Here is a 25,635-nt window from a genome sequence, read left to right as displayed (position 1 = left end):
AACTGGTTCCTATTGCTGGCAAGCAGCAGGCACCAGCTTCTGGCACTTGCTCATTGTTTTGAGTGCTGTTAGGTGGGACACTGCAGGGGGGATGCAAGCCAATACTTTGTATGAAAATATTTAGAAAGAGATAAGAAGAACCTGCTTTTCATCTAGTCTCATTCTTCCCTGCCAGCCTGTGCTTTCTTTCAGCTCAGGAGACTGAAGTCTTCTGTTCTCTTGTAAAAAGAAGTCACTCTGTGAGCAGAGGAGCTAATGAAGCCTGGCTTGTAATGTCTCTCTCTCATGTGGATCCTCTGATATCTTACAAAGGGTGAGCTTTATTAGCTTTTCCTGAAATGGGACAGCAGTGGGGTCCTTCTCCTCTCCCCCACTGCCTTCTTTTCAAACTCTGAAGAGTTTCTGTATCTTTTGACCTTGATGCTGGACAGCAGGGGTGAGTTGAACACCCTTTTTGCGTGAGAGCATAAACACATGCATTATTTCTTACTCCCATGACTGCAATCCGTGGGTGTCAGGAATCAGGCTAAAAATAAACCAAACATATCCTCTGAAATTAAAAAGAAGCATCAGTGTTCAGGTGACTTCATGGTATAAACTGAGGAATTGTCTAAAAAGGTGAAAAATAAGGCCTGTAGAGGGCTAAGCTGAAATCTGCTCACTCATAGCAAAAGGAGTCGATACTTTATTAGAAGAGTGGGGTGTTGCTCCTTAAACTTATATATCTGTTAACACATGCACAAGACAACCTTCTCTGTTTAGTCCATGTGTCAGCTTTCCCTTGTTTTATGGTTAGAATTAGTAAGGCAGGAAAAGAATGGTTCATCCCTGCCACTAACAGGCGGAGGGAGGCAAGGGAAGCTGAATGAGTTAAAATCAGTGCTGGCTTGAAACATCAGATTTTCCTTGTCAGTTTGTCACAAACACAACCATATTTAAATTCAGCTGCTTGGGTAACACCCAAAAGCTATCATTGCACTAATGCAATTATGATAGTGCATCAATTGCTGTAAATCACAAAGCTATAGATAGGGTGTAGTTGTCATGTTCTTTGTGATTAAAAGATGTAGAATCTCTAATCACTGCAACAAGAGAGTCTGTCATCGATAAAGGGAATCTGGAGCTGGAGAACAGTACTGATCGTGCCAAGGAATTTGCAGACTCTATTTCTCAGCTTTTTCACACTTTGAACAGCATTTCAAGGTGCACCATCAGCTTCATACACGGCCCCCACACCCACGCCCCCTGGGCTGGGGCACTAAATGAGCAGGTTAACATCTGCCTTGCTCTGGCTCTCTAGCAAAAGGGCATTCAGGAGATAATAATTTTTTTGGCAATTTCCTGTCCAAAGGGGCATGCTTTTGGTATGTCAAAATCAGAAATGGTGCATGGGAGTAATGACCATTCCCCAGCACAGCCTCACATCACGCTGGTGTTGGGGGTCTTGGTGCCAAACCCGTGTGAGCTGTGTGTGGCTGGCAGAGGTGACCTGCAGAGCCCACAGCATGGCCTGTGTGCTGGGCCCAGCCCCAGCACAAGCCAGCCTTTTCTCTGTTGTGGCTTTTAATACGTCCTTGAACTTCTGTGCAAATGACATGACTCCTCTACCTGTAACTGAGAATCAAGGCTTTACCTTGTGGCATCATGTCAGTTCTTATCATCCATGTTCCTCTTCCTTAGGAAAACAAAACCAAAACCACATACACAATAACCCCCCCAAAATAATTTATGGACAATATTCATAAATTATTTACATTCACACTGTAGAATTGTAGGGAAAAAATGAATATTAAATGATCAAGTATGATGAAAATGGAAGGATAGTGCTGGATTGTCAGGCTGCTTGGTTGTTTTTCATTCATTTGGCTGTTTGTTTGCTTTTCTGTCAAGAATCTCCATGGATCAACATAGGAAGAATTTATGTGATTTTTTGATTAATATGTAGCATGTGGTTAGAAAGCTTTTATATGTTTATAGCTTTCGTCTACAATCACACAGTTCCTTGTATTGGTCTGTGTGCATATGGATGTGTGTATATGCACAGTATCTGTATGTAAATGTTTTTAAACTGATATTCTTTGTATAGAAATACTATACCCTCATGTTGCAATTTTTCTGGTTTTCACCACTCTCTTCTTTATGCTTGGGTGGTCATATTTTGAAATTTCCCCAGGACCAGTTTTTCATGCAGTCACGTTTCTCATCACATCTGAAGGATGTTGTGCTTCGCATGGTAATTAGGTCCTCTTTGTTTCATCTGCTGAACCGCTCTCTGTTACTTCCTGCAGCACGCTCACGACTGGAGGCTATTGCTGAAATGTTAGAGCAGTGGAGATTCTCTAGGAGTAAACAGCTTCATGTTAACTTGGGGTTTTTTGGTATTTTTAACGCTGATTTACATCCTGTTTAAACCTTGTGCAATTATATTATCCTTCTTGCTTTCTTAGAATAATGCCATTTATTGAAATAATTTATTATTGCATTGTGTGGCTAGTGGGCGTATATGGAAATCATCTGAGTATGTACACAAATGTATGACTTTATATATAAAATCCCACAAGTATCTCTGTCCCTCCCTAAGGCTTGGAAAGGCTCATGGCTTAGCTGGGAGCACAAGCTGCTGTCAAACGTTGCAGAGTTTTTGCTTTCATGGCTGAAAAGAAAGCTGTGATTGTTAGTTATTCTGACCCTGCTGAGGGCAGGCTGAGGGTGGCATTGGGCTGTGTTTGGGGGCCTGAGCAGGCTCTGGGCAGAGGAGACAATTTTCAGGGGAGCCCCTCTTTGTGGATGCTGGGGACATGGCTCAGCAGGGACTGGCAGCCAGCGCTCCTGTGAGCTTGGCCAGGCCATCTCTGAGAAGGGAACTTCTGCCAGCACAATTTTATTATCTCCCTTCTAGCTGTCAAGTTACAATAGAGAATCAACTCCTAAGTTTTTAGCTTTTGTTGTTTAAAAGAAGACTTTCCAAACCTGCACGACCCCTTTTGCTGGTGTGTCCAGCTCACGCATTTTAGGGCTGGCAGGTTGCTCCAGTGGGAGCCAAAGGGCAACTCATGTGAGGCAGCTCAGGTTGTGCTGCTGCACCAGTGAACCCTGATGGAGCTGGGGAAGGCAACAGAAACCAGGTCAGGTTTGCCCTGAGGCTGCTGGGGAACCCCTGCCTGGGGTCCCTGCAGAGAGACATTCAGGGCAGGAGCACTGGAAATGCCTACGGTATCTCAAGAAATGTGAAGTGATCTAGTAACTGACCCTGAATTCCCTTTGAGTCGGTACAAAGCTCTGGAATGCCTTTTTGCAAAACATAACCCACTGCTACACCAGGAACCAACACATGTCTGACCTGCCTGGCTGCTGGAGGCCAGCAGGACGGTGGACAGGCACGAGCCCTCCGAGGAGCTCATGGTGGCAGGGCAGGGGTGGCAGCAGGAAGGTTTTTCACCCTGTTTTGTTGAATAACAGAGCTGGTATGTGTTGGGTATGCTGCTGGCCCAGGTGGTGCTCATGTATAAACATGGGGGTGCAGATAGGATTGGGAGAGATGTGAACAGCGATGATAGACAGTGAGTGCTTCTGCCAACACATGGAATTCCTACTGGTTGATTGTCTTTTCCTTGTTTTCCCTGTCATAATTAATAATGCTGCAGTTACTCTGATTATAATGATTGCATATCCCTTTAAGTGGTATCGAGATGGAGGTTTACCTGGCTTTTTTTCCTTGTTTGTGTGTTCTGCAAGCATATTAAGAAAGTATCTAAAATAATATTAGCAAACATCAAGTAAAATCCTCTCTGCTGAAGGGCTGATGAGATCATGTGCGTATGACTGTGTGTTATCCTGAGCTGACACATGGAATTAAGTCTTGGACTATGCTCACCTAGGAAGACATCATTCTGCCAGCTTTTTCTCTCTTCTGGCCATTTCAGACACAACAGCTTTTTCTCTTCATCCAGTTAAAGCAGGGCTGTTCTCTGGAAAAGCCAATGAGAAAAATCTGGCAATTCAATAATTTCTGAGAGTTTCTTCTATTTCATTTTGTTGAGCTTACTGGTTGCACACAAACAGAAGCATTTGTGTCAAAACACCACCCACACAGTTAGCTCTGCAACAATGCTGTGATTTTAATAAACTGAGTTGTATGTGGAAGGGAAACTGGATTTTCTGTTATCCCACTGGCAAAGTTGTTGGTGAGGAAAGCCTGAAATTGAGCCTTGCAGCTCTGCAACTTGGGGGACACAGTTTGTACAGTGGAAGATCAAATTTAGCAGTGCTGCCACTTCTTTTAATATTGTTTTATTTTATTGGGTTTTAAAAATTCTAGGAACTTGTGACAATCAGGATCAGACATTTAGGCATTTTCTTAATTGGCTTTTTTATTTACTAAAACAAATTCTGTGTTGTTTCTTTCTGGAGCTCCTGCCATTATTTTGTTTTGTTTCCTTCATGAAAATGGTTTAACAGGTTGAAATCAGTAGGAAACCCCTCCATTTTCGTTGTTTTAAATCATCAAATAATTTCAAAATTTCATCTTTCTGTAAGGGGTTTAAAATATTGTTTTAAGTCCAAATCAAAGCAATTCCCCTTCCACCCTCCAATTCAAAATTATCATTAGGCAACAAATTGCTCATTGTGTGGCTTAACGTGTGTGTCAATCTTGCATTCAGATCTCCAAGTCACTGTCTGATGGGGAAATTTTTCCCCATCTGTTTCCATTTCTACACTGCAAGTTCAGCCTGGCACATGAGCCTGCTGCAGTTGTGGGGCTTGTGATCCATATTTAATTCACCTAACTTTCAGTCTTTAGCTGAGACTCCCCAGTTAAGCACAGTGATGACCCTGGCCTCTCTCTGTAGTCAGTGCAGAAGTGGGTTCACCCAGAAGGTGACTCTGCTCATGTAATATCTCAATTAAGTGCCTAAAGAATAACTTCTCTAAGATCAAGCTGCTATGTGCTTTAAGCAGTTCCACTAAAAGAAACCTCGTTGGCTTACAGAGACATGCTGATAATGGGCTCATTGGCTTGTTAGGTCAGCCAGCAAACGGATGCTGGAGGTCCTTGGGGCTTAAGTACCAAGACAGCATTGTATTTCTGGGGAGATCATGCATTTCAAGGGTGTGATGTGAGACACGAGACTGAAAGTCATCCCCAAGCTGCATTTATTCCCCTGAAATGTTCAGTGTGTCAGACCTGATTTCAGTTATAAAATGGAAATAATAGATAAAAAAGGTCAAACCATTTATTGAGGATTGACATTTGCAGCAGTCAGGAATCTCCAGTCGTATACAGCTTTGTGTATATATGTCACTCCTATGTGACACCATCCTGCTGAGGATCTCCAAACCACTGTTTCCTGCTACACCTAGGTGATGGCAAGTTATCTGTTGCTTTTTTTGTTTCTACGGATGCCTAAACATCGAAATGCAGAGTTAATTAACTTGCCCAAAGCTGCAGTACACATCTAGCAAAATGAAAACTCCTGAAATCTCTCTGTGGCTTCAAAATTCTTTTATCTCTTACTGTAATAAATTTTGTTAGAATAATTTTGTGAAATAAAACTGCTTGAAATTAACTGTTTTCATTGAAAGCTGAGTGTTAAAGCACTTGTGTCCTGATTCTGTTGCAGGCACAGGAGTTGTGCATTGGGTCATTGACAATTTGTGGATTGAGTGCAGTGCAGGAAAATAGGTAAGCCCAGACAGGGATCCAGAGAGCAGTTGCTACTTGTGTGGCATCCAGGACCTGGACACAGAGTGCTGCAGGAGCATCACACTGTGTGTGTGAAGTAACTCTAGCAGCAGTCCAGAGAGCCATAGGTGATCTTTGCCATTGGGATCAATGGGGGAGGAAAGGGAGAGAGAAATACACACTCAGTTACATGCACAAACACCCACGTGCAGAGTAGGAGACACCTCATATAGGCTGGCAACAGCAAAGTAATTAAAGGTGCTGAAGCAGGAAGTGCCAAGTCACCCTCACCAAGGGTACAGGAGGTTTGCTAATGTCACTGCTGATGTCCCAAAGGTATCTTGCAATTCTGGTATTTGTCTCTGATGCCCTCTGTGAGATTTGCATTGCCCTGGTCTGTTTTCTCATTGCCTTAATGGTGTGACTTTGAGAGCTGAGATCACTGTTCCTCAAGGAGACCCAGCATACCCCCAGTAAATGTGGTCTGCAGGGCTGTTTTCTTCCCACTGCTCATGTATTGCTGCAGAATTATTTCTCGGTGCTTTGAATTAACGGGTTCGTATCCTGGCACTCAGGATTTAAGGGGCCTTGTGTAGATAAAGACAGTAGAATTTATAGAGCAAATACAACAGTAGTCTTGAAAGCATTGATAAAATGACCTGTCATTGGATAACAAGTATTAGAACATGTCCCCTTTTCCCCCTTCCTGCTCCCCACTTGGAAGCTTTTTAGCCTCTTGATAAGATGTCAAGAATTACTTGTCAATCCCAACTTCAAAAACAAAGAAAAAAAAATGTTTAGACTTAATGAAACATGTCTTCTAAGTTAACTTAAATGCTTGTTTACATGGTTTTTGAGATTAGTCTAAGAATAATAAACTGCTCTTTATATGGAACTTCCTGGCCAGAGACCTCTGGGCAGCTCCAGAATACCAGAAGAAAGGATTTACAGCCCACTGACTACTTAAAATGGTGATGTTATTTTCAGATGCAAAATCTCAGATTCCTTTTGCCTTTATGACAACTTTTGGTGAAGAGGAAAAGCTATCTACTGTTCCTTCAGGTTCTGGAGTTACTCTTTATAGCATGGTGCACATAGGTCAGGTTATTTAGCTGGAATTTGGACCTTTTACAGATCTATGTCATGTCTTCTATGCAGATTTGTTTTTCTGCTTATGGCATTGGTCAGAATAAATGGAGGGATGGGATCTGCCCTGGCTGCTGTAGGGGGTTTTTTTGGCATGTCCCCAGTCTCCTAATAAATCAGTGTCTTTCCTAGTCCATTTCTGATGGGATTCAGCAGCAGGTCAGCATCCTTAGGTAAAGAAAGGCTTCCTGAAGTGAGCAGCAGTCACAGAAGGTAAATTAATGGAAGCTGGCATCTGCTGATCTCTTTGACAATAAGGAATTTCACTGCCAACATTTAAAAACCATTGGAAATGGTCTCCATTGGAAACCAGATTTCGACTTTCTGCCCTGGGCTGCCAGAAGTATTTCAGCATAAAATGCTAAAGTAAGTTGAACTTTCAATTATAATTTCAATGACTGTCTAGTGAAATGGATTAATGCTCTGGCACTGCACCTTTGAGGCTTTGGCTGGAATCTTGTAGGATAAAAATCTGTCTGCTTTGACAGTTGAAAAGGTCAGAAGTGAAATAATGTCAGGTGGTCTTAGCCCAATTCAATGTCTCGATTTAGAAGTAGATGTAAAAGTTGTTGATGTGGGGTATCATATGAGATCTTTTTCAAAAATACAAATATTTTTATTTACATTTTGTCATCAAAATTAGATGCAGACAGCTGCATTTGGGAGAGCTGGAGCTTAGTTCACCCTTCAGGAACACTGGATTGCAAAGTGAGCAAAATGCAGGTTACAATATGCGGTACCTTCAGCTCAAAAGCTTGATTTCAATCAACTTGAAATTGATTTCCTGATATTTGACTGTGTCAAGGATAGTTCACTTAAATATTTTTCAAGTTTTATTTGGGAATTTTTATTAGCTGAGAGTGTATAGAAAGACCATGTTTTTCCCACTGTTGAGGCAGGGCAAGAGGTCTCTTCAATTTACTTTTTGAAGCTGCTGCAATTCAATTCCTAATCTTATTAAATAGGATTGTGGTTAAGGAGCAAAATATGGATATTTGCAGAATGCATTTTTCTCTTATTTGAATACATACTTATATAATTTTATATGATGATAATGTATAAAAATAAATTGCTTCTCCAGACATCCCTGCAGAAAGGTCACTATGCAAAAATGTGTGGCAGCAGTAACAGGAATTTCTGTTGGGAAAAGGAGCAAATCGGGGCTTGGGGCTGTGTGTCTCAGTGATGGGGGCAGTGGCTAACAGAGCTCCAGAGCATCTTTGCTGCTTTTGATCCATCCCAGCCCCGCTTCTCCCCAGCCCTCCTCACATGTCGGGCAGCCTTGGCCCTGCTCCACAAGTGAAGTCGCAGATTGCTTTGCTTGTTTCAATAAGAAACACATACAGGACAGTGCAAATTGAAAATCAGCCATCATGCATGCTACATAAATTACCCGGTTCTGCTTGGTAATCCATTACAGATGATTAAATAAATGAGTGGCTGTGTCCTGTTCAGCACTGGTAAATCTTTGTTTTATTTAATTCCTTGTTCCTTGTATGTGTGTGTGTATGTGGGGTGTCGTGGGATTTTTTCTAGTTGGGTTTCCATCTTAAGGCAAAGAAACCACAGTCTCCATGTGATCATGATGCAGTGCAAGAGCTGGTGGGACTGTCCATATGTTGTAAAGATTAATTGGTATTCAGTTAGGGCCCATAAAGCAGGGCATTAGCCTCTGCTTTGCCTTCAGTTCATGTAGTGGGCACAGACAGAAGTCTGTTTCTGATGTGTAACATGTACTTTTTAGCAGGCTGATCCTCCCAGTTGCAAAACCTTAGAAGAGCTTCAGAGATTCAGGTACTGCTTAATGTGGGGCAGTTATAACACTTTGCTTTGCTCTGCTGAGATCTGCTAAGTGGGACCCAGGGGACCATTGAAACCACAGAATTATCTTTTATTTGTTCTATAGATTTTTCTGACCAAAAAAAAATGTAATACATCACTATCTTCACCCTTCCAAGACGTGTGGTTTAATTGCGGCGTGGACCCAGAGGGTTGACAGTGTTGCCCATGGTGGGTGCCAGGGGTGGCAGAGGCCAAGTGCCCCCACTGCAAACCATTATTTATAAAGGAACAAAGTGGTAATTTTGCAACTATCACTGCTCAAATATGGGGCCGTTTCCCTAGTAATAAAACTATTACTCTGTAACTGTTTACTTATCAGGCGACCATTATGTGATTGATGACCTGAAAATGGAGGTTATCTTTCAATTCATTTGAAATGCAAACTGACTAGAAAATCTATAGTTATTGCCTCGTATTTTTAAGCAAAATCAGGCACCTACATTGACTTCCTATTTACATTTCTTTGAGAAGAAAAATCACATAAAAGCTATCAAGAAACACATTTCACAGCAGGCAAATTAATTGGTTTTACTGTATTTGAATGGAGGGTTTGTCAAATAAAACATGCCATGACAGTTAATAGTGTCATTTAGAGGCAGAAAATTATTGGCTTATTTGTTATTGGATAAAAGGAAGGCAAACACTTTGTATTAGGAAGTTTTAATGTGTTTAAAATCCTCATTAGGGATTTATGGACATTCTTGCTTAGCATAGCGCCTCATTAATTTGAGGCTAAACAGTTACTTCTGTGTTTCAATTGCAATTTTTTTTCCCTTTTCTTTAATTAGATCTCGCATTAGAGTTTGGTCTCTACACCACTGGAGATGTAGAATTAATTAATGTGATTTATAAATCTAATGGAAGTGAGTTATTCTTAGATATCTTTTCATTTTAGTGAGCAGTTTAACTGCACACAGCATAAGTGCACACAGATCTAAGAGATTTGGGGAGCTCAGGAAAAGTATGCAACTTCTGCATTGAATACATTTAGCAGTGTCCCTTGGCATTAATAGATCAAAGCATTTTAATTAGAAATGTAACTAAAAGAGAGACCATAAAGATCCCATTCAAAATCAGATTTTCCTTGTTCTAAGTTCTGTACTGTCCAAAAAGTGTTATTTTCACTCCCCTTTTGTAGATGACCATGACATTCAGTGGCAGTTGGGATAATTGCATGTCTTACTATTTAATGAGCATAAGATTTGATTCTTAATGTATTTTGAGTTTGGATGCAATCACAATAAAACCATCTTCATTAATGGTACTACTTTGTTTGTATTAATAAAAGGAAAATATATTTTATTTCCTATAAGAATTTAATTTGATTGAAGTTTGTGTTAAAAATGTATCTGTGTAGGCTACTTACGCTAACAAGTAGAGTTGGTGTTTAAACCCTAAGATATTTCAAAATACATTTGTTTCCCCCAGAGCAGGAACGGGTCTTTGCCCTTTGAATTCTGGCCTTCTATTTTGAAGACAGTCTGAGGTTGCGGCTTGCACGTTGTGACTGTGGTGGAAGGATGTATGAAAACAACTAATTTGCAAACAAGCTCTGAGCAATTAGTTTGCGTCCCAGCACTGGCCTTGCAGCTGTGCAAACTGCCATACAAATTATACCCAGGAGTACATTCTTCTGTGAGGACATTCATATACCTGCTTTAAAAAGCAGAAGTGAAACAGGTAACCAACACAACCACCCACTGTATCCGTGTAGTCACAGGAGAGGTACTGCCAAACGTAAATACACATTTAAGAAGGTTCCTCTTTAAAACCTCCAAAGAAATGGTACAGTCTGAATTCACGGGGTCAAATAATGCTTCAGGTTACAGTGGTGCAATTTCACTGACATCAGGGGAGTTTTGGTCCTGTTGCAAAGGCCACAGTCTGAGCTGGTGACTTTGCTACTATTTTAGCAGAATTTACACAACTCTTGTCTGATGCTGCTCTTGTGGTGGCACATACTGGGAACAGACACCACATTCCACAAATGTGAAATAGATTTAAAGGAGATCCAATTCAAACTTACATTAAATTTAGACAGCCGGGTCTGTATAGTAAAGGGATTTTGCATGATTTCCAAGAGGTTCTACTCAAACGATTACACTGAGAATAAATACAGTGTCTAATTTACATTCCCCTAACTGAGGGCAAATGGACTTGTAAGCGAAGCTCCCTTCATGCCTTTTATACTGCTTCATTGTCTTAGGAGAAGTTAAATTTCATTGACACTGGCAAAAGGAGGAAAAGAAACAGACACTTGATCATGATTTGTGCCACACCGCATATCTCACCGCAGCAGAGGGTTGCACAGTCTGTTAGGCTTGAATGTTTCAAGTGGACAAGTGCACGGTGGCATTTTAGGTCAGGCTGCCTTTTATCATCACTTTATTGGAAATGTATAAGGTAACGTCTTCCAGAATAAGGTGAAAATGCCAAAGCATGTAAGAAAATGTATGTATTTTATGTAGGTAAATAAGTACTTGGAAGTTATTAGAGAAAGAGGAACAGAAAGAGAGGAAGGAAGAAAAATAAGTTTGACATTCCAAATTTCCGTACTCTTTGTCAGTATTAAATGATTGTAAGAGTCTTTATGCAATCCAGTGTTTTGGTCATAAATTAAGTACTGCAAAAGCCACTTTTGTTGGGGCCTGGCTTAATACTGACAATATCAGATACTCTGGTATTATCACTATGGTGTTTGTCTAAAATACTACATTCAAAATATTCCATAAGTAAAGTGTGCAGCCTTACCTACATTAAGAAACTCTCAGGAGACCCTGAAGTGAGAGATCACTTTATCAGTCTTCCCTCCCTATTAGAGTTTGGCAATTTACTGCATGAAAATAATGGTGAACCATTGAGTTTAAATTGAACATCAGCATATTGTGCTTTCACGGAGACTGTTTTATGCCGATCAACACTGAAATGGTATTGTTAAAAGAAAACACCAAAGAAATGAAAAAGGAAAAAAATGGACCAAATACAACACATAGTGGGAAGAGCAAGGAAAGTGTAATTGTCACATCCATGTCAGTCTGGTTTAAAAGTTGCTGTAGCAGAACTAAATGCCAGTGAAAAAACATTGTCCTTGTAGTTGGATTTGCTCAGACTGGTAAAAAAGGTCGCTGTAAGCTGAGTTCTTTGTAGGGAGATGAAACTGAATCCCTTTCAGTGTGGGGTTAGTCACCACTCCTGGTGTGACTGCACAGGAGAGGAGCATTCGAGAATCATTGGCTTTTGTATGAAACTAAAGGTACCCACTGTGGGCAGCTTTGGCTTCTGAACTAGAGACTTTTTGGGAAGGCCACTAAAATCAGTGTGAGTCTGATTCAGTCATGTTTTGGACCACACTAGTAAGTTGTTTTTCCTAGCTAAGGTGCTTTACCTGGGGGAAAAGGCATAAACTTCTGTAGCCACCACTGGAAGCGCAGCTCTGACTACAGGCCAGGCTGCCTTAGCTTAACAAATGAATTAACTTGCTCCTTAAAATTCTGTGTTTTCAGGTTCTCCAGTAAATGCGTATTTTACACAGCTTCTGCAGTATTTGTATTAAAGGAGAAGGGAGGAGCAGCTTTCTGTGTTTTGTTTTAGGCAATAGTTTTTCTTTCTCAATTTTTTATATATATAAAAAGCATATATTTCCACAGACATTTTAATCAGCCCCAGGAGATATTTCTGGGGTTAAAATAATGGGAAATGTAGTCTTCTCATGGTATTTTGGTTCCAGGGTGGTGGAGGCACTAAAAGAAAACAGTGGATATACATTATTTAGGAGCCACAAATGGCTCCCTTGAAAATGAATAAGCCTGTGAAAAACACATGTATGTATTTGAATACCAAGGGAGCAATTTTGGGTTTGTTTTTTTTAATACCACCATGTTTGACTTCATTCAGTTTCCTCCAAAATGCAAACATACAGCCCTAAAGTATGTTGGTGTTATCTCCACAAATATCAAATACACCAGAAAAAAACTACCATCAGGTTGCAATATTCATTCCTTGCTCTTTTGCTGCTCCCATTCTGACACATTTGCACTAAAGTTAGTAAGGGAAGGGCCAAGAGCCTCCCAGCTAGTGAGATTAGTTGGCATCTATTCCAGGTGTCTTTAACATGAGTGACACTTTTTGGACACAGTATTGAGATAGGAAACAGAATCATGAGCTGTGAAACAATCCAAGGAGGTTTGAACAGGGGGCTCTGAGCAGCGGTGTGAACTTTACTTGAAGTAAATGTGGAACAATCTTCTCAGGAGAAGAAATGTGTAGTCAGATGGCAGCTGAGGGGAACGTTGGGAGCAACTAAAGTGGGGAAATGAAGCCTGAGTATGCAAGAAAATACTGATGGCAGTCAAAGGAGAGATGGTGATGGAAGGACATGGGTGCGTGCTCCACATGCAGGTGAAGTATTGCATGTTCTTAGATTTGTAATGAGCATATAGCAAGAATCGAACCATAGATTCATATAGGTTTGGAAGGATGTTCAAAGATCATCGAGTCCAATGTGTTGTATTTGGAAACTCTGCTATTTGTAGTACTGCCCCATCCATTTCCCTCTCATATTAATCACAAAAAATCAGAAAAACCAAGCATTCTCTGTTAATGGGAAGCCTGGCACTCAGAGGACAAGGCTTGTGCTGACTGTCCTCGTTTTGCTCTTTCTGGTTTTCTAAGTGTTTTCCTCTTATCACTGTGTGGTGCACACTGGAAATGATCAATCAAGGCTCATGCACTGGATCTTTTTATGGTGGCAAGTGAAAAATCAATTTGTGTTTGAAGGAGTAAACAGTAGCATGAGTTTCATTTCCCCAGAGTCAAAATGGATTCCTTGATAAAGGAGATGACAAGGAAAGCTGAGCTCTTGATGTATAAGCACACAGGTGCTCATGTGCAAGAAATGAGTGGGCTCCTACATTCATTTTACATGCTACACTTATCTATTCAGTAAAACAAAGATAGGAAGAAGAGATTACTTGTTGAATGCCAATTGCGTGTCAATAAAACCGGGGGGATTGTTCATGAACAGTTTATCCAGATGAAAATGTAGTCGGTCAATTCCGGCAAAGACATTATTCATGCTGTATTTCTGCTTTATGGCACTACATTTGAATTTTCAGAACTATTCTCACAAGTCTGTTGGAAGATTGTGTTGCTAACATTTCTGAGAAATGTCTGCTATTGGATGTAAATTACAGGGAAAAGAGTCTTTGTATGATATTTCTGTGCCACGAAAACAAAATCTGATCTCATGCAGGTTAAAAATTGTCCAGGAGGTAAGAGTAGTCAAGGAACTTTAGAATGAATAAATGGAAGGTTAGACCAACGTGACTCATCAGATACTGTAACCATTCACCCAATGTCATTTGATCTGTATATAACATTAAAGGCTACTGTTTCCTCACTCTTAGATTTCTGCCCTCCTTCCCTCCCTTTAAAGTTCAGCACTGAGCCACCCAAGCCATACATTAAACCTTTGGTTCCACATCATTTAAGCTCTCTCCTCTCTCCTGTGAGACCAAAAAGTGAAGAAAACTGTAGAATACTGGCTTGTATCAGGTGGAATATTTTGACCATCTGACCTTTCCTTTTCTCTTTTCACTTTTGTTTTAGCAAGCAATATTTAAAAGTAAACATGAAGCTTTTTGATGCAAAAGAGTTTTGCCAGATTAAAAGGAAATTGGAAGATGAGTTCAGTGTAGCATGTTGCTGTTGTGAAATCTTCTTGCTTTGATTGAAGTTTTATTACCTCAGGACGTCAGTCTGCAGCTTGTGTAGCATTCACTGTTCTTCAGTGTGGGGTTTGTGAATGTGCACTGCCAGCCGAGAGAAGAGCTCATGATGTGAATTGCAACCACTCGGTCTTGCAGAAGCCGAATTCCTGGAATCTGCCCTTTCAGCTGAGTTAGACCATGCTGTTCACAAAGGAAGAAAAGCACCAAAAGCATGCACAAGTGCAAGCTGTGCCCTCCTTTTTAGACTCTGATTAGTGACGAAAGCTGAAGAGGAGAGAGAGGGGATGGAGAATCACATAATGGGTCCTAAAATGCTTGATTTTTATTAGATTAGGGAAGTAGTAGTATGGGATGAATGTCCAATCTTGGCTAAACTACAGGAGGAACGTGGCAATTTATTAATGGCAATTCTAATAACAATTTGCTGTAGCGCTAGCACTTGAGAAAGTGATGAATATTGTATCTGCTCAGTTTCATTCTGTCCCAGTGAATCTCTGCTTGCATGCCATGGTGTGCCATGTGGGCCCGCTCACACTTGTTAGCTGAACGCGAGTGTTTATGGACAATTAAACTCGCAATTTTTAATTCACACTTTGAAAGGTTGAGAGGTTGTTCTTTCTTTTTTTTTTTCCAAGACAGACTAAATTTCTAATAGATCTGTGCCTTTCAAGTCTCTTAGAATGTGCAACTGCAGCATGAATTTAGAAAAATGGTCTCATTTCTTTAGAAATCCATTAATAGTAATGTACTGAAAGACTCTTACATTGATCTTCTCTCTGATAGCCATGTTGTAATAATTATTCTTTTAATGTTTGCATCAATCTAAATGTTTTCCTCTTTGTGCTTGCTCCTACTTGGATCTCCCTATATGACAATCACAGCACTTTGACATCTTGCAGTGCTTTAATACCAGTGATTGAAAACAAAGCAGTGCCAAAGGGAACAAAAGTTCTGTCAAGCCATTAAAATCTTCTTTGCCATTAACACAATTAAATTGATGCATGAGCATTTAAAGTTATTAGCAAGTGCTGCCAGCAGAAGCTGGTTGCGGTTGCATAATATATAGTGGGCTTCATTAAAAGTAAAATGGTATGTTTATTGTTATTATCATCATTAGTTCTGAAGTAACATAAACAGGACTGTGAACTGGGAGAGGACTGTGAGACAACTAAGAACATACATGTCCTGTATTGGGACACAGTCATCACTTCTCTAAACAAAGAAATACATGTGGTACTTTGGCTAACCATTACAGCTGGCATGTGTAATGGCAGGGAAGGGTGTTAAATAAAGAGAGCTTCTGTACCTCTGCTGCTCTCATTCTTCCTAGTCTGACTCACTGAGCTGGATTTTGGGCTGCTCCTGTTTCTGTGGTGAGAAATTTTGTGGTTGATGTGTACACTGTAAGCTTTTGGGGGACTATTTGTTTTGTTTTCTCATATTCCAATGTATTAGTTTTTCAACGAGAAAAATGAGGCGTGTATTAGAGACACATGTTCTGTCCCACTGCACGGTGCAGTAATACCCCTGCTTGCTAACCTTTTGATTAACCATATTTCTCACTGAATGGGGAGCTGGTCTGAGGAATGGAAAACAGATTAGCAGAGAACTTAAAAGGTATTGAGAGGGAAAATAGTGATTTAAGTGAAAAGGAGGGAGATGAAGGAAGTCTCATGAAGTCCAAGTCCTGTGGTGTAAGGATGGACTGCATGCCTGTTGCAGTTCATGCTGACCACCCACTGGCAGTTCTGAGCCAGGCTTGTTAGGTAATTTGAGCTGAGTAGAAACTGGGGACAAGAGGTAAGGCTCTTTTTTTGGTTGTTTGGCAGTTTTAAAGTGATATTGTGGAAAATTATAATCTTTAATAGATAAAAATCACTAATACCCCTGTGGTGTCGTCATATTCACTTGTGTAATCCTTTACCAAGATACTGATGAACTGTTGGGAATTCAGAGAGCAGTGATGAAATAAGCCAAAGGGGAGGAAAATCTTCTTTATCAGGAAAGAAGGTAAAAGTTGAAAATACAGCATTTGAGAAAAATGGAGTATAATTCTGCATGTCTCTGTATAGTGTAAATGTGAAGGGAAGTAATGAATTACTTCCAGTAGTAGGAAGAGCTCTACAAAATAGCTGAGGTGACACTGAAAACAAAATTTTAACCATTTTAAAGAAAGTACCAAGTAGTTTACAACACTCCAAATTTTATTAACAGAAGGGATGGGAGACCCATTTCCCTACATTTTTTGGGTCAGGCTAGTCATAGTACTAGAAGATACGGGGAAAATGTGCTACATTAGCAGAGCATGAGCTTGGTGATCTAAGAGGTCTCTGTGGTCTTTGACTTTTGTAGCTGTGTGGATTTATTCTTGAAGCTTAGTGCTGGCTGAAATGCAGGCAGAAGGCCATGGTCGCTGCTTTTGGTCAAGCTCTATAGCAGATTAGGATGACAGGGATTAAGTTTAGTCATGAGTATCTTTCACCAAACTAGTTACTAAGGGCAATAAGGTAGAAGAATCAGGCAGAAAAGTCTCACTGAATATTTATGGCACAGAGGACTTACCTGTGCTTTGGTACCTTCCTGAATATTGTCTCTTCCTCTCCTGCTTTACCCTGTGATAAAAGCCACCATAGCTACCTACAAGTGCCACAGAATGGTTGTATATACAGGTCACATCTGCCTGTTGTTTCTGTAATTGTTCACAGTTTAAAGATTTTGTGCTCTTTCGTATCCTTGGAATGAGGGATTGTGGCAGATGCTGTAAGTACCATTTAACAAGTATTTTCAATTGGAATATTTTAGCAGCATCATCGTGTGTGTGCGTGGGTGTGCTTGGGTGCAGAGGTAAATATCGTCTTTCTGAGGGGAGAAGGAGCAGCTGTCAGGCCTCTTGAGGTGGATACCTGTGTGCTGTGCAGGCTGCAGAGGACACTGAACCTGCAACAGGCTGATGGAGTGAGGGACAACAAAATCAGCAACCACCCTTATAGTCCAACCAGTATTTTACTACAGTATGTATTTAAGTTTTAAGAGCTGTCTGGGCTGTTAGCCTATTAAGCTGTAGGATAAGATAGTTGATGATAACAGCTTTCTCCTAACTGCTATCACCTCTGTCCTTCGCTGCAGCATGTGGCAAGTTAAACCAAACCTCGCCCTCTCTCTGAAGGCTGCCGATAGGAGTAACAGTGGGATCTTCTTCAATTACAGAAGTTTCAGGCAATTCCACTGACAGTTCTCAACTGTGAGGAAATCAGAGTACTTTATTGCTTCAAAACTGTCGTTAGTAACACAAAGCAGCGTGGAAGAAAAAAACAACTTTTGACAAAATGGGTCCTGCTGATGATTTATGTTGATCTGAACTGGAAAATTTGGTAGGCAGCAAGCATGGATACAGCAGTCTTCAAACAGAGGCAGTTGCTTGTTAGCTGTTCACCTGTGTGGTTGTAGTCACTGAACTTTGCATCCAGCACCTGACTAAACATTTCTTTTTTTTCTTTAAACCTAGGTTGCCCTTCCCAATGACTCCAGCTGTGTGGAAGAAATACTGCGGGTAAGTAATACCCTTTGCTTTTTTATCTCCTGTATAATTGTAGTGCTGTTATTTTCATCTTCCAAGGAGAGAGCTTATAGGGCTGTCTTTAACACTGTAGTTAAATAATAACATATCAATGGGTCTGTATTAAGAGACACAGACAAGGGGTAGGCCCAGGGTGCTCCTTATTAAGATCAGTTCACCTAATACTCTGCATCTGCCAGCTTGTTTGAGTCAGGATTTACACATGTTCCTGCTCTTTTCAAGCTCTCAGTCTCTGAGTCTATCCAGGACACGTTTCTCTCCTACCCTGAGGTAGAGTTGCCTTAATTCTCTCACTCACAAACTGACCTACAGTCTACCTCCTTCCCCCAGACTACAATTGCTCATCATTCATGGTTTTGTTAAAGACTTACAGACGTTTTTTCTGTGGTCTTTGGTCAGTGATTGAATACAGAAAATTGCAACTCCAAACTGAGAATGGCTTAATTGCAACAAGATCATGTAATAAAAAGGGAGTGTGCACAAGTTATATGCCTTACTTCAGGTGTAAGATGGGCTTTTCTTCAGACACCCCAACTCTGGGGTTCCCTGCTGGCAGTGAGATTTGCCTGGGGGCAGTTTTGCAACCCACCAGTCCCTCTCTCAGATTTAGGTTTCTGTCCTCATGGGTTGAGTTTCCCATCTATCAGAGCTACCTCCCTGGGATTGCCAGCCAGCCTGCTGGTTTTAGATGTAGAAGGGATAAAATTTCAGTGGGAATTTGTGCCAGCCAGATCCTTATAACTGGGAGGTAGTGCTGCAGACTTTCCCAGACCTGAAATCATGTGTAACAGTCATGCCAACTTGCTTGCAAACACTTACTCTTCCTTTTAAAGTAAAATAAGCTTCTCACTGTTCACTGCAATTTGGAGTTAAATAGTTTGGAAACCTTGCTCCTGCTTTGTGAACACACATTATCTTGGGCTGCTCTAGATGTCCTTATGGGTTGGCATAAGTGTGTTGAGGCAGCAGGCAGGCATGCTCGTGCAGACCTGCAGTAAGGGAGAAGATCCTGCATAAGCACACAGGAGCAATGAATGCAAGGAAATAAATAACATTTACTTTCAACCTTCAAAGTGAGCAGAGATTTATTACCTACAGAACACTAAGGGAGCAAAAGCAAAGGAAATGTTGAAAGGCTGTGCAAGATACTTGGTACATTTTCAGTGTCTTCTTCCCCTCTTTATATATTTCAGTTAGGTTCATTACTATATTTGGAATGAATGACTTGTTGGCTGGGGAAAGCAGTTGTTTTCAGTAAACAGCATCAAAAGAAAATGTGATGTGGTGAATTTCAGGGATCAATCATCCAGGTGACAGTTTTAATGTGGGAACAGTGCGCATTAATCACAGGAAACAGAAATGTCTTTTTTCTAATCAAGAGTGGTGACCCTATTTCCTACCCCATGACTGTAATTTGAGTCAACAAACAAGCACAATATGCTGGGCTTCCTTTTGAAACCTGTTGAGATTGGAGCAGGACTTTCTGTTGCCTTTGGAGGATGGGGATGAACTGCAGAATCCCCGCTCCTGCCACCGGTGGGCCACTGAACTTGGGGCACTCTTGGGGTGGAGAGAGCAGGAATTTAGCAGGTTTCCATGTCTCTGGGGATCTCTCTCACAAGACATGTAATGGGCATGGGAAGAAGGGATACAAACCAGCAGATCGTCCTGGACTAAAGCTGCAGGTGCCCAGAGGCATCCCCTGTGCCCAGCGTGGAATAAACCTGTCCACCAGAGCCACTGGCATAGCCAGAAGGCACCTTGAGCACGTGACACCTGTGATGGGGTGCAGATGCAGTCTTGGCACGTGGACCTCAGCCGTGGTTCCCCTGGGGTTCTCCCTCCCATGTGCAGGAGGGTGGTTTGGTGCTGCCTCACGGGGTCTCTGTGCCCTTGGGGCAGAGTTGGGCTGTTCTGGGTAGCCACAGGCTGCCTGCAGCCTTTGGTAACCTGCCTGCACTGGGCTGCACAGCCCTGCCTGGGTGAGCACAGCAACCACAGAGCTGCTGTGGGACTGCCCAGAAAGACCCAGCAGACCCCAGCCCCAGCTGGAGGCCCTCAGGGCAGCAGCTCAGGATTCCAACTGCGTGTGGTGCTGAAGCACACCTGGCAGTAGAGGTACCTGGGTTTTGTCAGAGTTTTACTTTGTTCTTCTCAAATTTATGCTGCAGAACAAGCTAGCAGGAAATGTGTTTTCACTGCATGCAGGGTATCATATTCTACTTGACAGGCAATGGAGAGAAAATAAGTAAGGGAATGTGATGCCCAGCAGTGGTCAAAATCCAGTCTTTGGGCTCCCCATGGAAACCCCATGTCAGAAGATTAAGGTTGGCTGCTCCACATGAAAGAATGACCCTTGATTTCAGCAGAAATTTGCACTTTGAGAATCTAGATTAAGTTTCCAGCCCTGACAGGTACTTTTTGGCCTTTCAGGGGCATTTACATAGGCTCTGATTAACTTTTGGGAGTATGGGTCTCAGCTCCCTTGGTAAAAAAACCAGGTTATTCACATTTCTGTCCTGTCAGGGGTGTTACAGAGGTAAACACAAAGGATTCCAAGAGAGTCAAGCCCCAAAGGTGGACAGCTGGGCTGTAATTGTGCATTTTGCCCCTCCAGACCACTGGCAACCCCTGGCAGTTTCTGCTCTGGGCCATGTCTGCTGCCAAGCTATGCTCCCTAAAGGGCTGGGGAAGGGTGCTCTGCCTGCCAGCCTCCCTCCCTTGGACCAATGCATACCTTGAAGTTTGCCTTTTTTTCTGTTTTGTTTCTGATTCGTTTTGGCTTTTCAAGTTGGGGAATTTAGTGATTTAATTCAGTTCCATCCCTCAGAAAGACACAGTAACTCTCAAGGGTTTCTTTGCTGGGCTTTACAAGGAAGAGGTACTCCTGCAAAGATCTGTGACCTCTGATTTTACACCACTCTTTTTTCAAACTGAACTTGATTAATGGTTTCTGTAATTGTAGGGGATTCTAATTCCTAATCTGTCTTATTATTTTTTTTTTCCATCTTGGAAAAAAAAGGTTTAATTGAATTTATATTCTAAAATTTTCAACTGAGTGAGGGGAAAGGTCTTGACTCCATTCAGACCCCTGAGTCTTCAGAGACAAAATTTCACAGTTCTTTAGATTTCCTGAAACACTTAGCTACTTATGTCATCTTGTGTAAATGCTTTAAGGACTGCTCCCAATACTACAGCCAAAGGTTAATGGCAGACCAGTCTCCTGTTGATTTTACTTTTCTAACCAGAATGGCTGAGATGGTTGTGAAAAATAATAATAAATAATAGTAATAATAATCATCATCATCATGTCTTATATAACTGAGGCCAAACAGTAGTGATAGCACAGATTGCATTTAATACAAGTTGCTAATACCAAACTGAATGATAAAGGAAAATACCTGGTGGTCAACACGTTCTTCTGTTCCAAAATGTTTGGGTTTTTTTTTTTTTTTCCAAGCCAATGCAATGAGTTTGAAAGTGTGGAATATGGAAGACAGGCAATTAAAAGTATGTGTGTGTAACTCACATTTTACTAATATGGATTTAAATTAAGTTGTCACTTGCTATGTACATCCATTGAAAAATGAGTTCATTGAAATGTTGTGATCCAAAGTGCAGATGGGGCGGGAGAGCTGACATTTAAAACCAGTCTCCAAAGCTGTTACTTGTGCCACTTGTACCAGTGCTTTACATCAGTGTGCCTTGCTGTCACTGCATGTGATGTGAACCATATGCTGGCCCAGGCAAAGGGGGTGTGTAGGTGACACTGAGGGTGAACAAGCAGTGATCCTTTTCCTATCTGTGGAGAGCACAGAAGGGACCTTCCTTAGCATTGGTTTACCTCTGGCTAAAGAGTTGATAGGCACACAACATTGCACAGGGGAGAAAGGAAATGTTATTTAACTAAATTTTCTGGAGGACTCGCAGTGTAAATTGGACGTTTGGGCTGGGTGTTCAGGCAATCCATTGGACATAATCCAGCAGCAGCCAGGCCCTGGTCTGTGCACTGCAGCTTTCACGGCTGTGTCGTAACCATCTGGGCAGGCACTGCTGTCTGGAAATCTGTCCCTGCTTAGAGGAACAAAAGAATTCTTGTACGTGCATATTCACTGTAGGAAGGCTTCAAGTAACTAGATGGACTTCTGATGTTATGTGGACAGCTGTGATACTAATTAGAAGCTGTCTAGTCTGGAAGCAAAACAGATCCCAAATATAGTTCAGATTGTAGTAAGTGTAAAAATGACTGGAGTTAAATGAGCAAAGTCTGTAATTTGTATGGTCGTCTTCTGATGACTAGCTCCTGTCTAATGACATTGGAGAATATGTAAATTGATCAGCAGGTGAAAATGCCCTTGACTCTGCAAATTATGTGTAGAATCACGTTCCTCATGCCAATTGAAAGCACTAACAGATTTAATATCTCACCCACAGCTGAAGTGAGCTGTTCACATAGCAAAATTAGACTGTAACAGATACAGCCCATTATTTGCCCCTCAATAATTGTTTTCTCTTCTAAAATACAAACCAACATTGAAGAATGATGCTAAACCTAATTATAATCATTGTAATTTGAAAAATACAGGTACGCTGTCCAGTGTGGTTACAAATACACTTAGTAGCTGACGGGTAGTTTAAATATTTTCATGTGGAGTCTGGGGGCTTGCTGGGGAGGACATGATGTGAATTTAAAATGATTATCTAGATGTCATTGGACAAGTGAATAACGAGCTGACTGGCCTAGTAAATCATGTGAACCTGTCAAATGTGGGAACACGTTGGGGAGGAGATGATGTCAAGTAACAGTAACTTAGCAACCTGGCATTTAGCTGTCCAGAGAATGAGTAAGAGTAGCCACTTTTAAATAGCTGAGTAAATAAATGAATCCCTATACGTCTTAGGTGTGCTATAAAAATAGCCTAGCACCGTATGTTTTGTGTCAAGCTGCTTCTTTCTCCTGGATAAGGTGATTTATTATTTCTATTGAAATGAAAAAATGGATTGAAAAGTTAACCCACGTGTAAATGTGGATCTGTGGCCTTTGTCCCTGCTCTGGCGTGAAGCCTTTGAAAGCGTGCAAGGAACGGGTAATAGCTTGCTTTGAGAGTTGTTTTTTTCCTTCAGACTTTGTTTATGTACACAAAGATTTGGATGGATAAAACCAATTAATTTCTTAGCAATTTCTAAGCCATTGCATTTTCAAGCTTTTTATCAGCATTTTCTCAATGGAGGCAGAACCAGTTTCTGCTCTCACATCAATATAAATCAAGGGGTAATTCCACTGACCTCTGATCTCATTTGAGTTCATTGAATTCTTCTTCCTCCCACACTGGTATAAATTGGCAGCAGCTCCACTTATGTTGCTGCTGCTATTAAATAAAAAGGAGTTACCTCTGCATTACTTTAGGTATACATAAAAGCAGAGACCAGTTCTTTGCTCTGACGACTGTCTAGATGTGGTCTCGCTCCAGAAAATGGAAATGGTGAGTATTTCTTTGAGAACAGCTCCTTCCTGGTTTGGTAGGTGATCAGCTCAATTCTGGTCTCAGTATCACCACAAACATTATCACCATAAGCATTCAGCAACAATTCCAGGAAGGTCAAAGGAGACCTTTTCCCAGCATTTTGTGCACTGTCCAGTATACACACAGGAAGGATGAGATCAATAGCTGGAGTCATTTGAGGACAGCCTGGTATAAGCTGGGAGTGCAGAAGGCTCCTTGGGAGCTGGAGAAGGCAGTCTCAGGTCTTCCCAGCCTAGAGCACACCCTCGGCCCCCATGTGCTGCACCTGACCGTGGCAGAACAGGATTATCCAAATTTTTGGCCATTCCCCTTTACAGTGACAACGTTATGGTGGCACCCATGAGAGAAGCACCTCAGGAGCACTATGCCAAAGCTGTCTGCATTAACTTGAGGGTGCAGCACATCTGAAGCTCAGAGCTAACTTCGGGCAGAGTGGGAAGCTGGCGCGAGTCGAAGCCGAGTGCTTGGTTGAGGCAGATGTTTTGTGGGCCCCCGGGGGCTTGCACGGCTGGCACGGCATGGGTTACACGTGAGGGGAGTGATGCTCTTGTGATGTAGATCTGTGGTATAAATCTGCTTTGTGCTGCCAGCTGAGGGCAAGGCAGACTTCGTGCTGCCGGGGAGGTGACGGGGAGGAAAGGTTGACTGCCTGATCTGACAAATGCGCGTGGGTGTGCAGAGTTTCCTGTATTCCAAAGCTGGTGTGCTGCACCTGCCTGTTACAGGGATAAATGCCTCTTCAAGATGTAATGCAGCAAAAGATTAGACCTTTGTCAGGACAGACAAGCAAGGTCTGATTCCAGCTTGCAGGTACATTTATCAAATAAAGGTTTTATTTTCATAGCAGTATTAAATAAATTATTTAGCAAAGAACTTTGAAATGTAAAATCTGATCATTATGTGGGTCTATTGCAGTCTGTCTACACTGTAACAATAAAAAAAGATTACAAAAGGTATTCAGGAAAAGCAAGAGAGATTGCTGTGCACCTATTTCAAACTCACTGTTCAATTCTGTTTTCTTATCTCCTTTACCATAACATTTTAACACATATTTTTGTACTGCCAAATTGAAATATTGCTGATTTCAGTAGTATTACGTAGTTCTGCCATCATTGCCAGATTTACCATTGCTACTAAAATTACTGTAAAGTGAGCTGACATCACAAGAGTTCGGACATGTACTGCTGCTCCTGAAGAGAAACAAAGTACTCCCATGATAAATGATAAGTGAATGACTGCCAGTGAAGAAGTGAAGTTTGTCTTCCTAGCTCTTTAGCATCTCTTTTGCACCAAAACAACCACTTGTAGTTTCTCTCCCTCATAGACAGTCAGCTCAGAAACAATCCAGTATGTATTGCTATGTTACATGCTCAGCATCCTCACTCTGATTAAGTACTCTGTTATGATAAAAATAATTACTTTTTATGAGACTATACGAAGTAATTGTTTTAAAGCCAGTTCAAACAAGAAAGTAATTGAAGCAAAGCCATTGTCTTAGAGGAAAAGATAGTAAGTTTTGCAACCCATGTGGAAGATCAGATGCACTCTCTGCAGCACTTGAAAGCATTGGTTATTTTAGATACTACTTTTCCAAATACTACTAAGGTTGCAGTTCCAGGAATAAGTGAAAGAGACAAAAAATGTGGGAAAACAATTTGGTGGAGTCTTGCAGTTGAGTGGAGAATGTCATAAAACTAAGATTCCTACTCCTGATTTGGAGACCCATGGGACCTGAATTCCCATCCCTTTTCATCCTTGTAAATAAAGAGTAACTCCCTTATCTTGGAGTGAAAGTGCGAAAGAAAACAGACCCAAGGAATCTGGCATGTAAGATCAACTCTGACCTTTTGTATGCTCCATGAACAGAAAAAGGCCCCAAGTGCTAAACTGGATGGAAAAATTTAAACACTCTTACAGTGTTATAGTGTTTGGCTCTAGCTGTACCATCTATCCTCCCCTAAGGTCCTTGTGGGCTGCATGAGTTTATGTTGTATAAAAATGTGATTAAGACCTTCAGAGCCTGTTGTGTGTCTGTCCTAGAGTGCTGCTGCTGATTCCAAAATGACTGAAAAAAGTCTGAAGTGTAGCCAAGCAGAAGAGTCATCTGAAGCTCCCATACTCCACTTACACTGC

The 25,635-nt window shown here is 41.3% G+C and overlaps 1 protein-coding gene across 7 annotated transcripts in view; it reads left to right on the top strand.

The window, feature by feature from the left end:
• Positions 1-25,635, top strand: part of AFF2 (AF4/FMR2 family member 2) — a 336,350-nt gene that overhangs the window by 160,938 nt on the left and 149,777 nt on the right. For all 7 annotated transcript variants that reach the window (XM_048318426.1, XM_048318425.1, XM_048318424.1 and 4 more), the window contains exon 4: positions 17,906-17,950. In XM_048318426.1, coding sequence (XP_048174383.1) covers positions 17,906-17,950 — 45 coding nt within the window. The remainder of the gene's footprint in view (positions 1-17,905; positions 17,951-25,635) is intronic.

This window comes from Corvus hawaiiensis, chromosome 14, assembly GCF_020740725.1.
Source record: "Corvus hawaiiensis isolate bCorHaw1 chromosome 14, bCorHaw1.pri.cur, whole genome shotgun sequence".
In the NCBI taxonomy this organism is placed as follows: domain Eukaryota; kingdom Metazoa; phylum Chordata; class Aves; order Passeriformes; family Corvidae; genus Corvus; species Corvus hawaiiensis.
The sequence above is the reverse complement of the archived record's forward strand: the minus strand, read 5'-3'. Positions and strand labels throughout refer to the sequence as shown.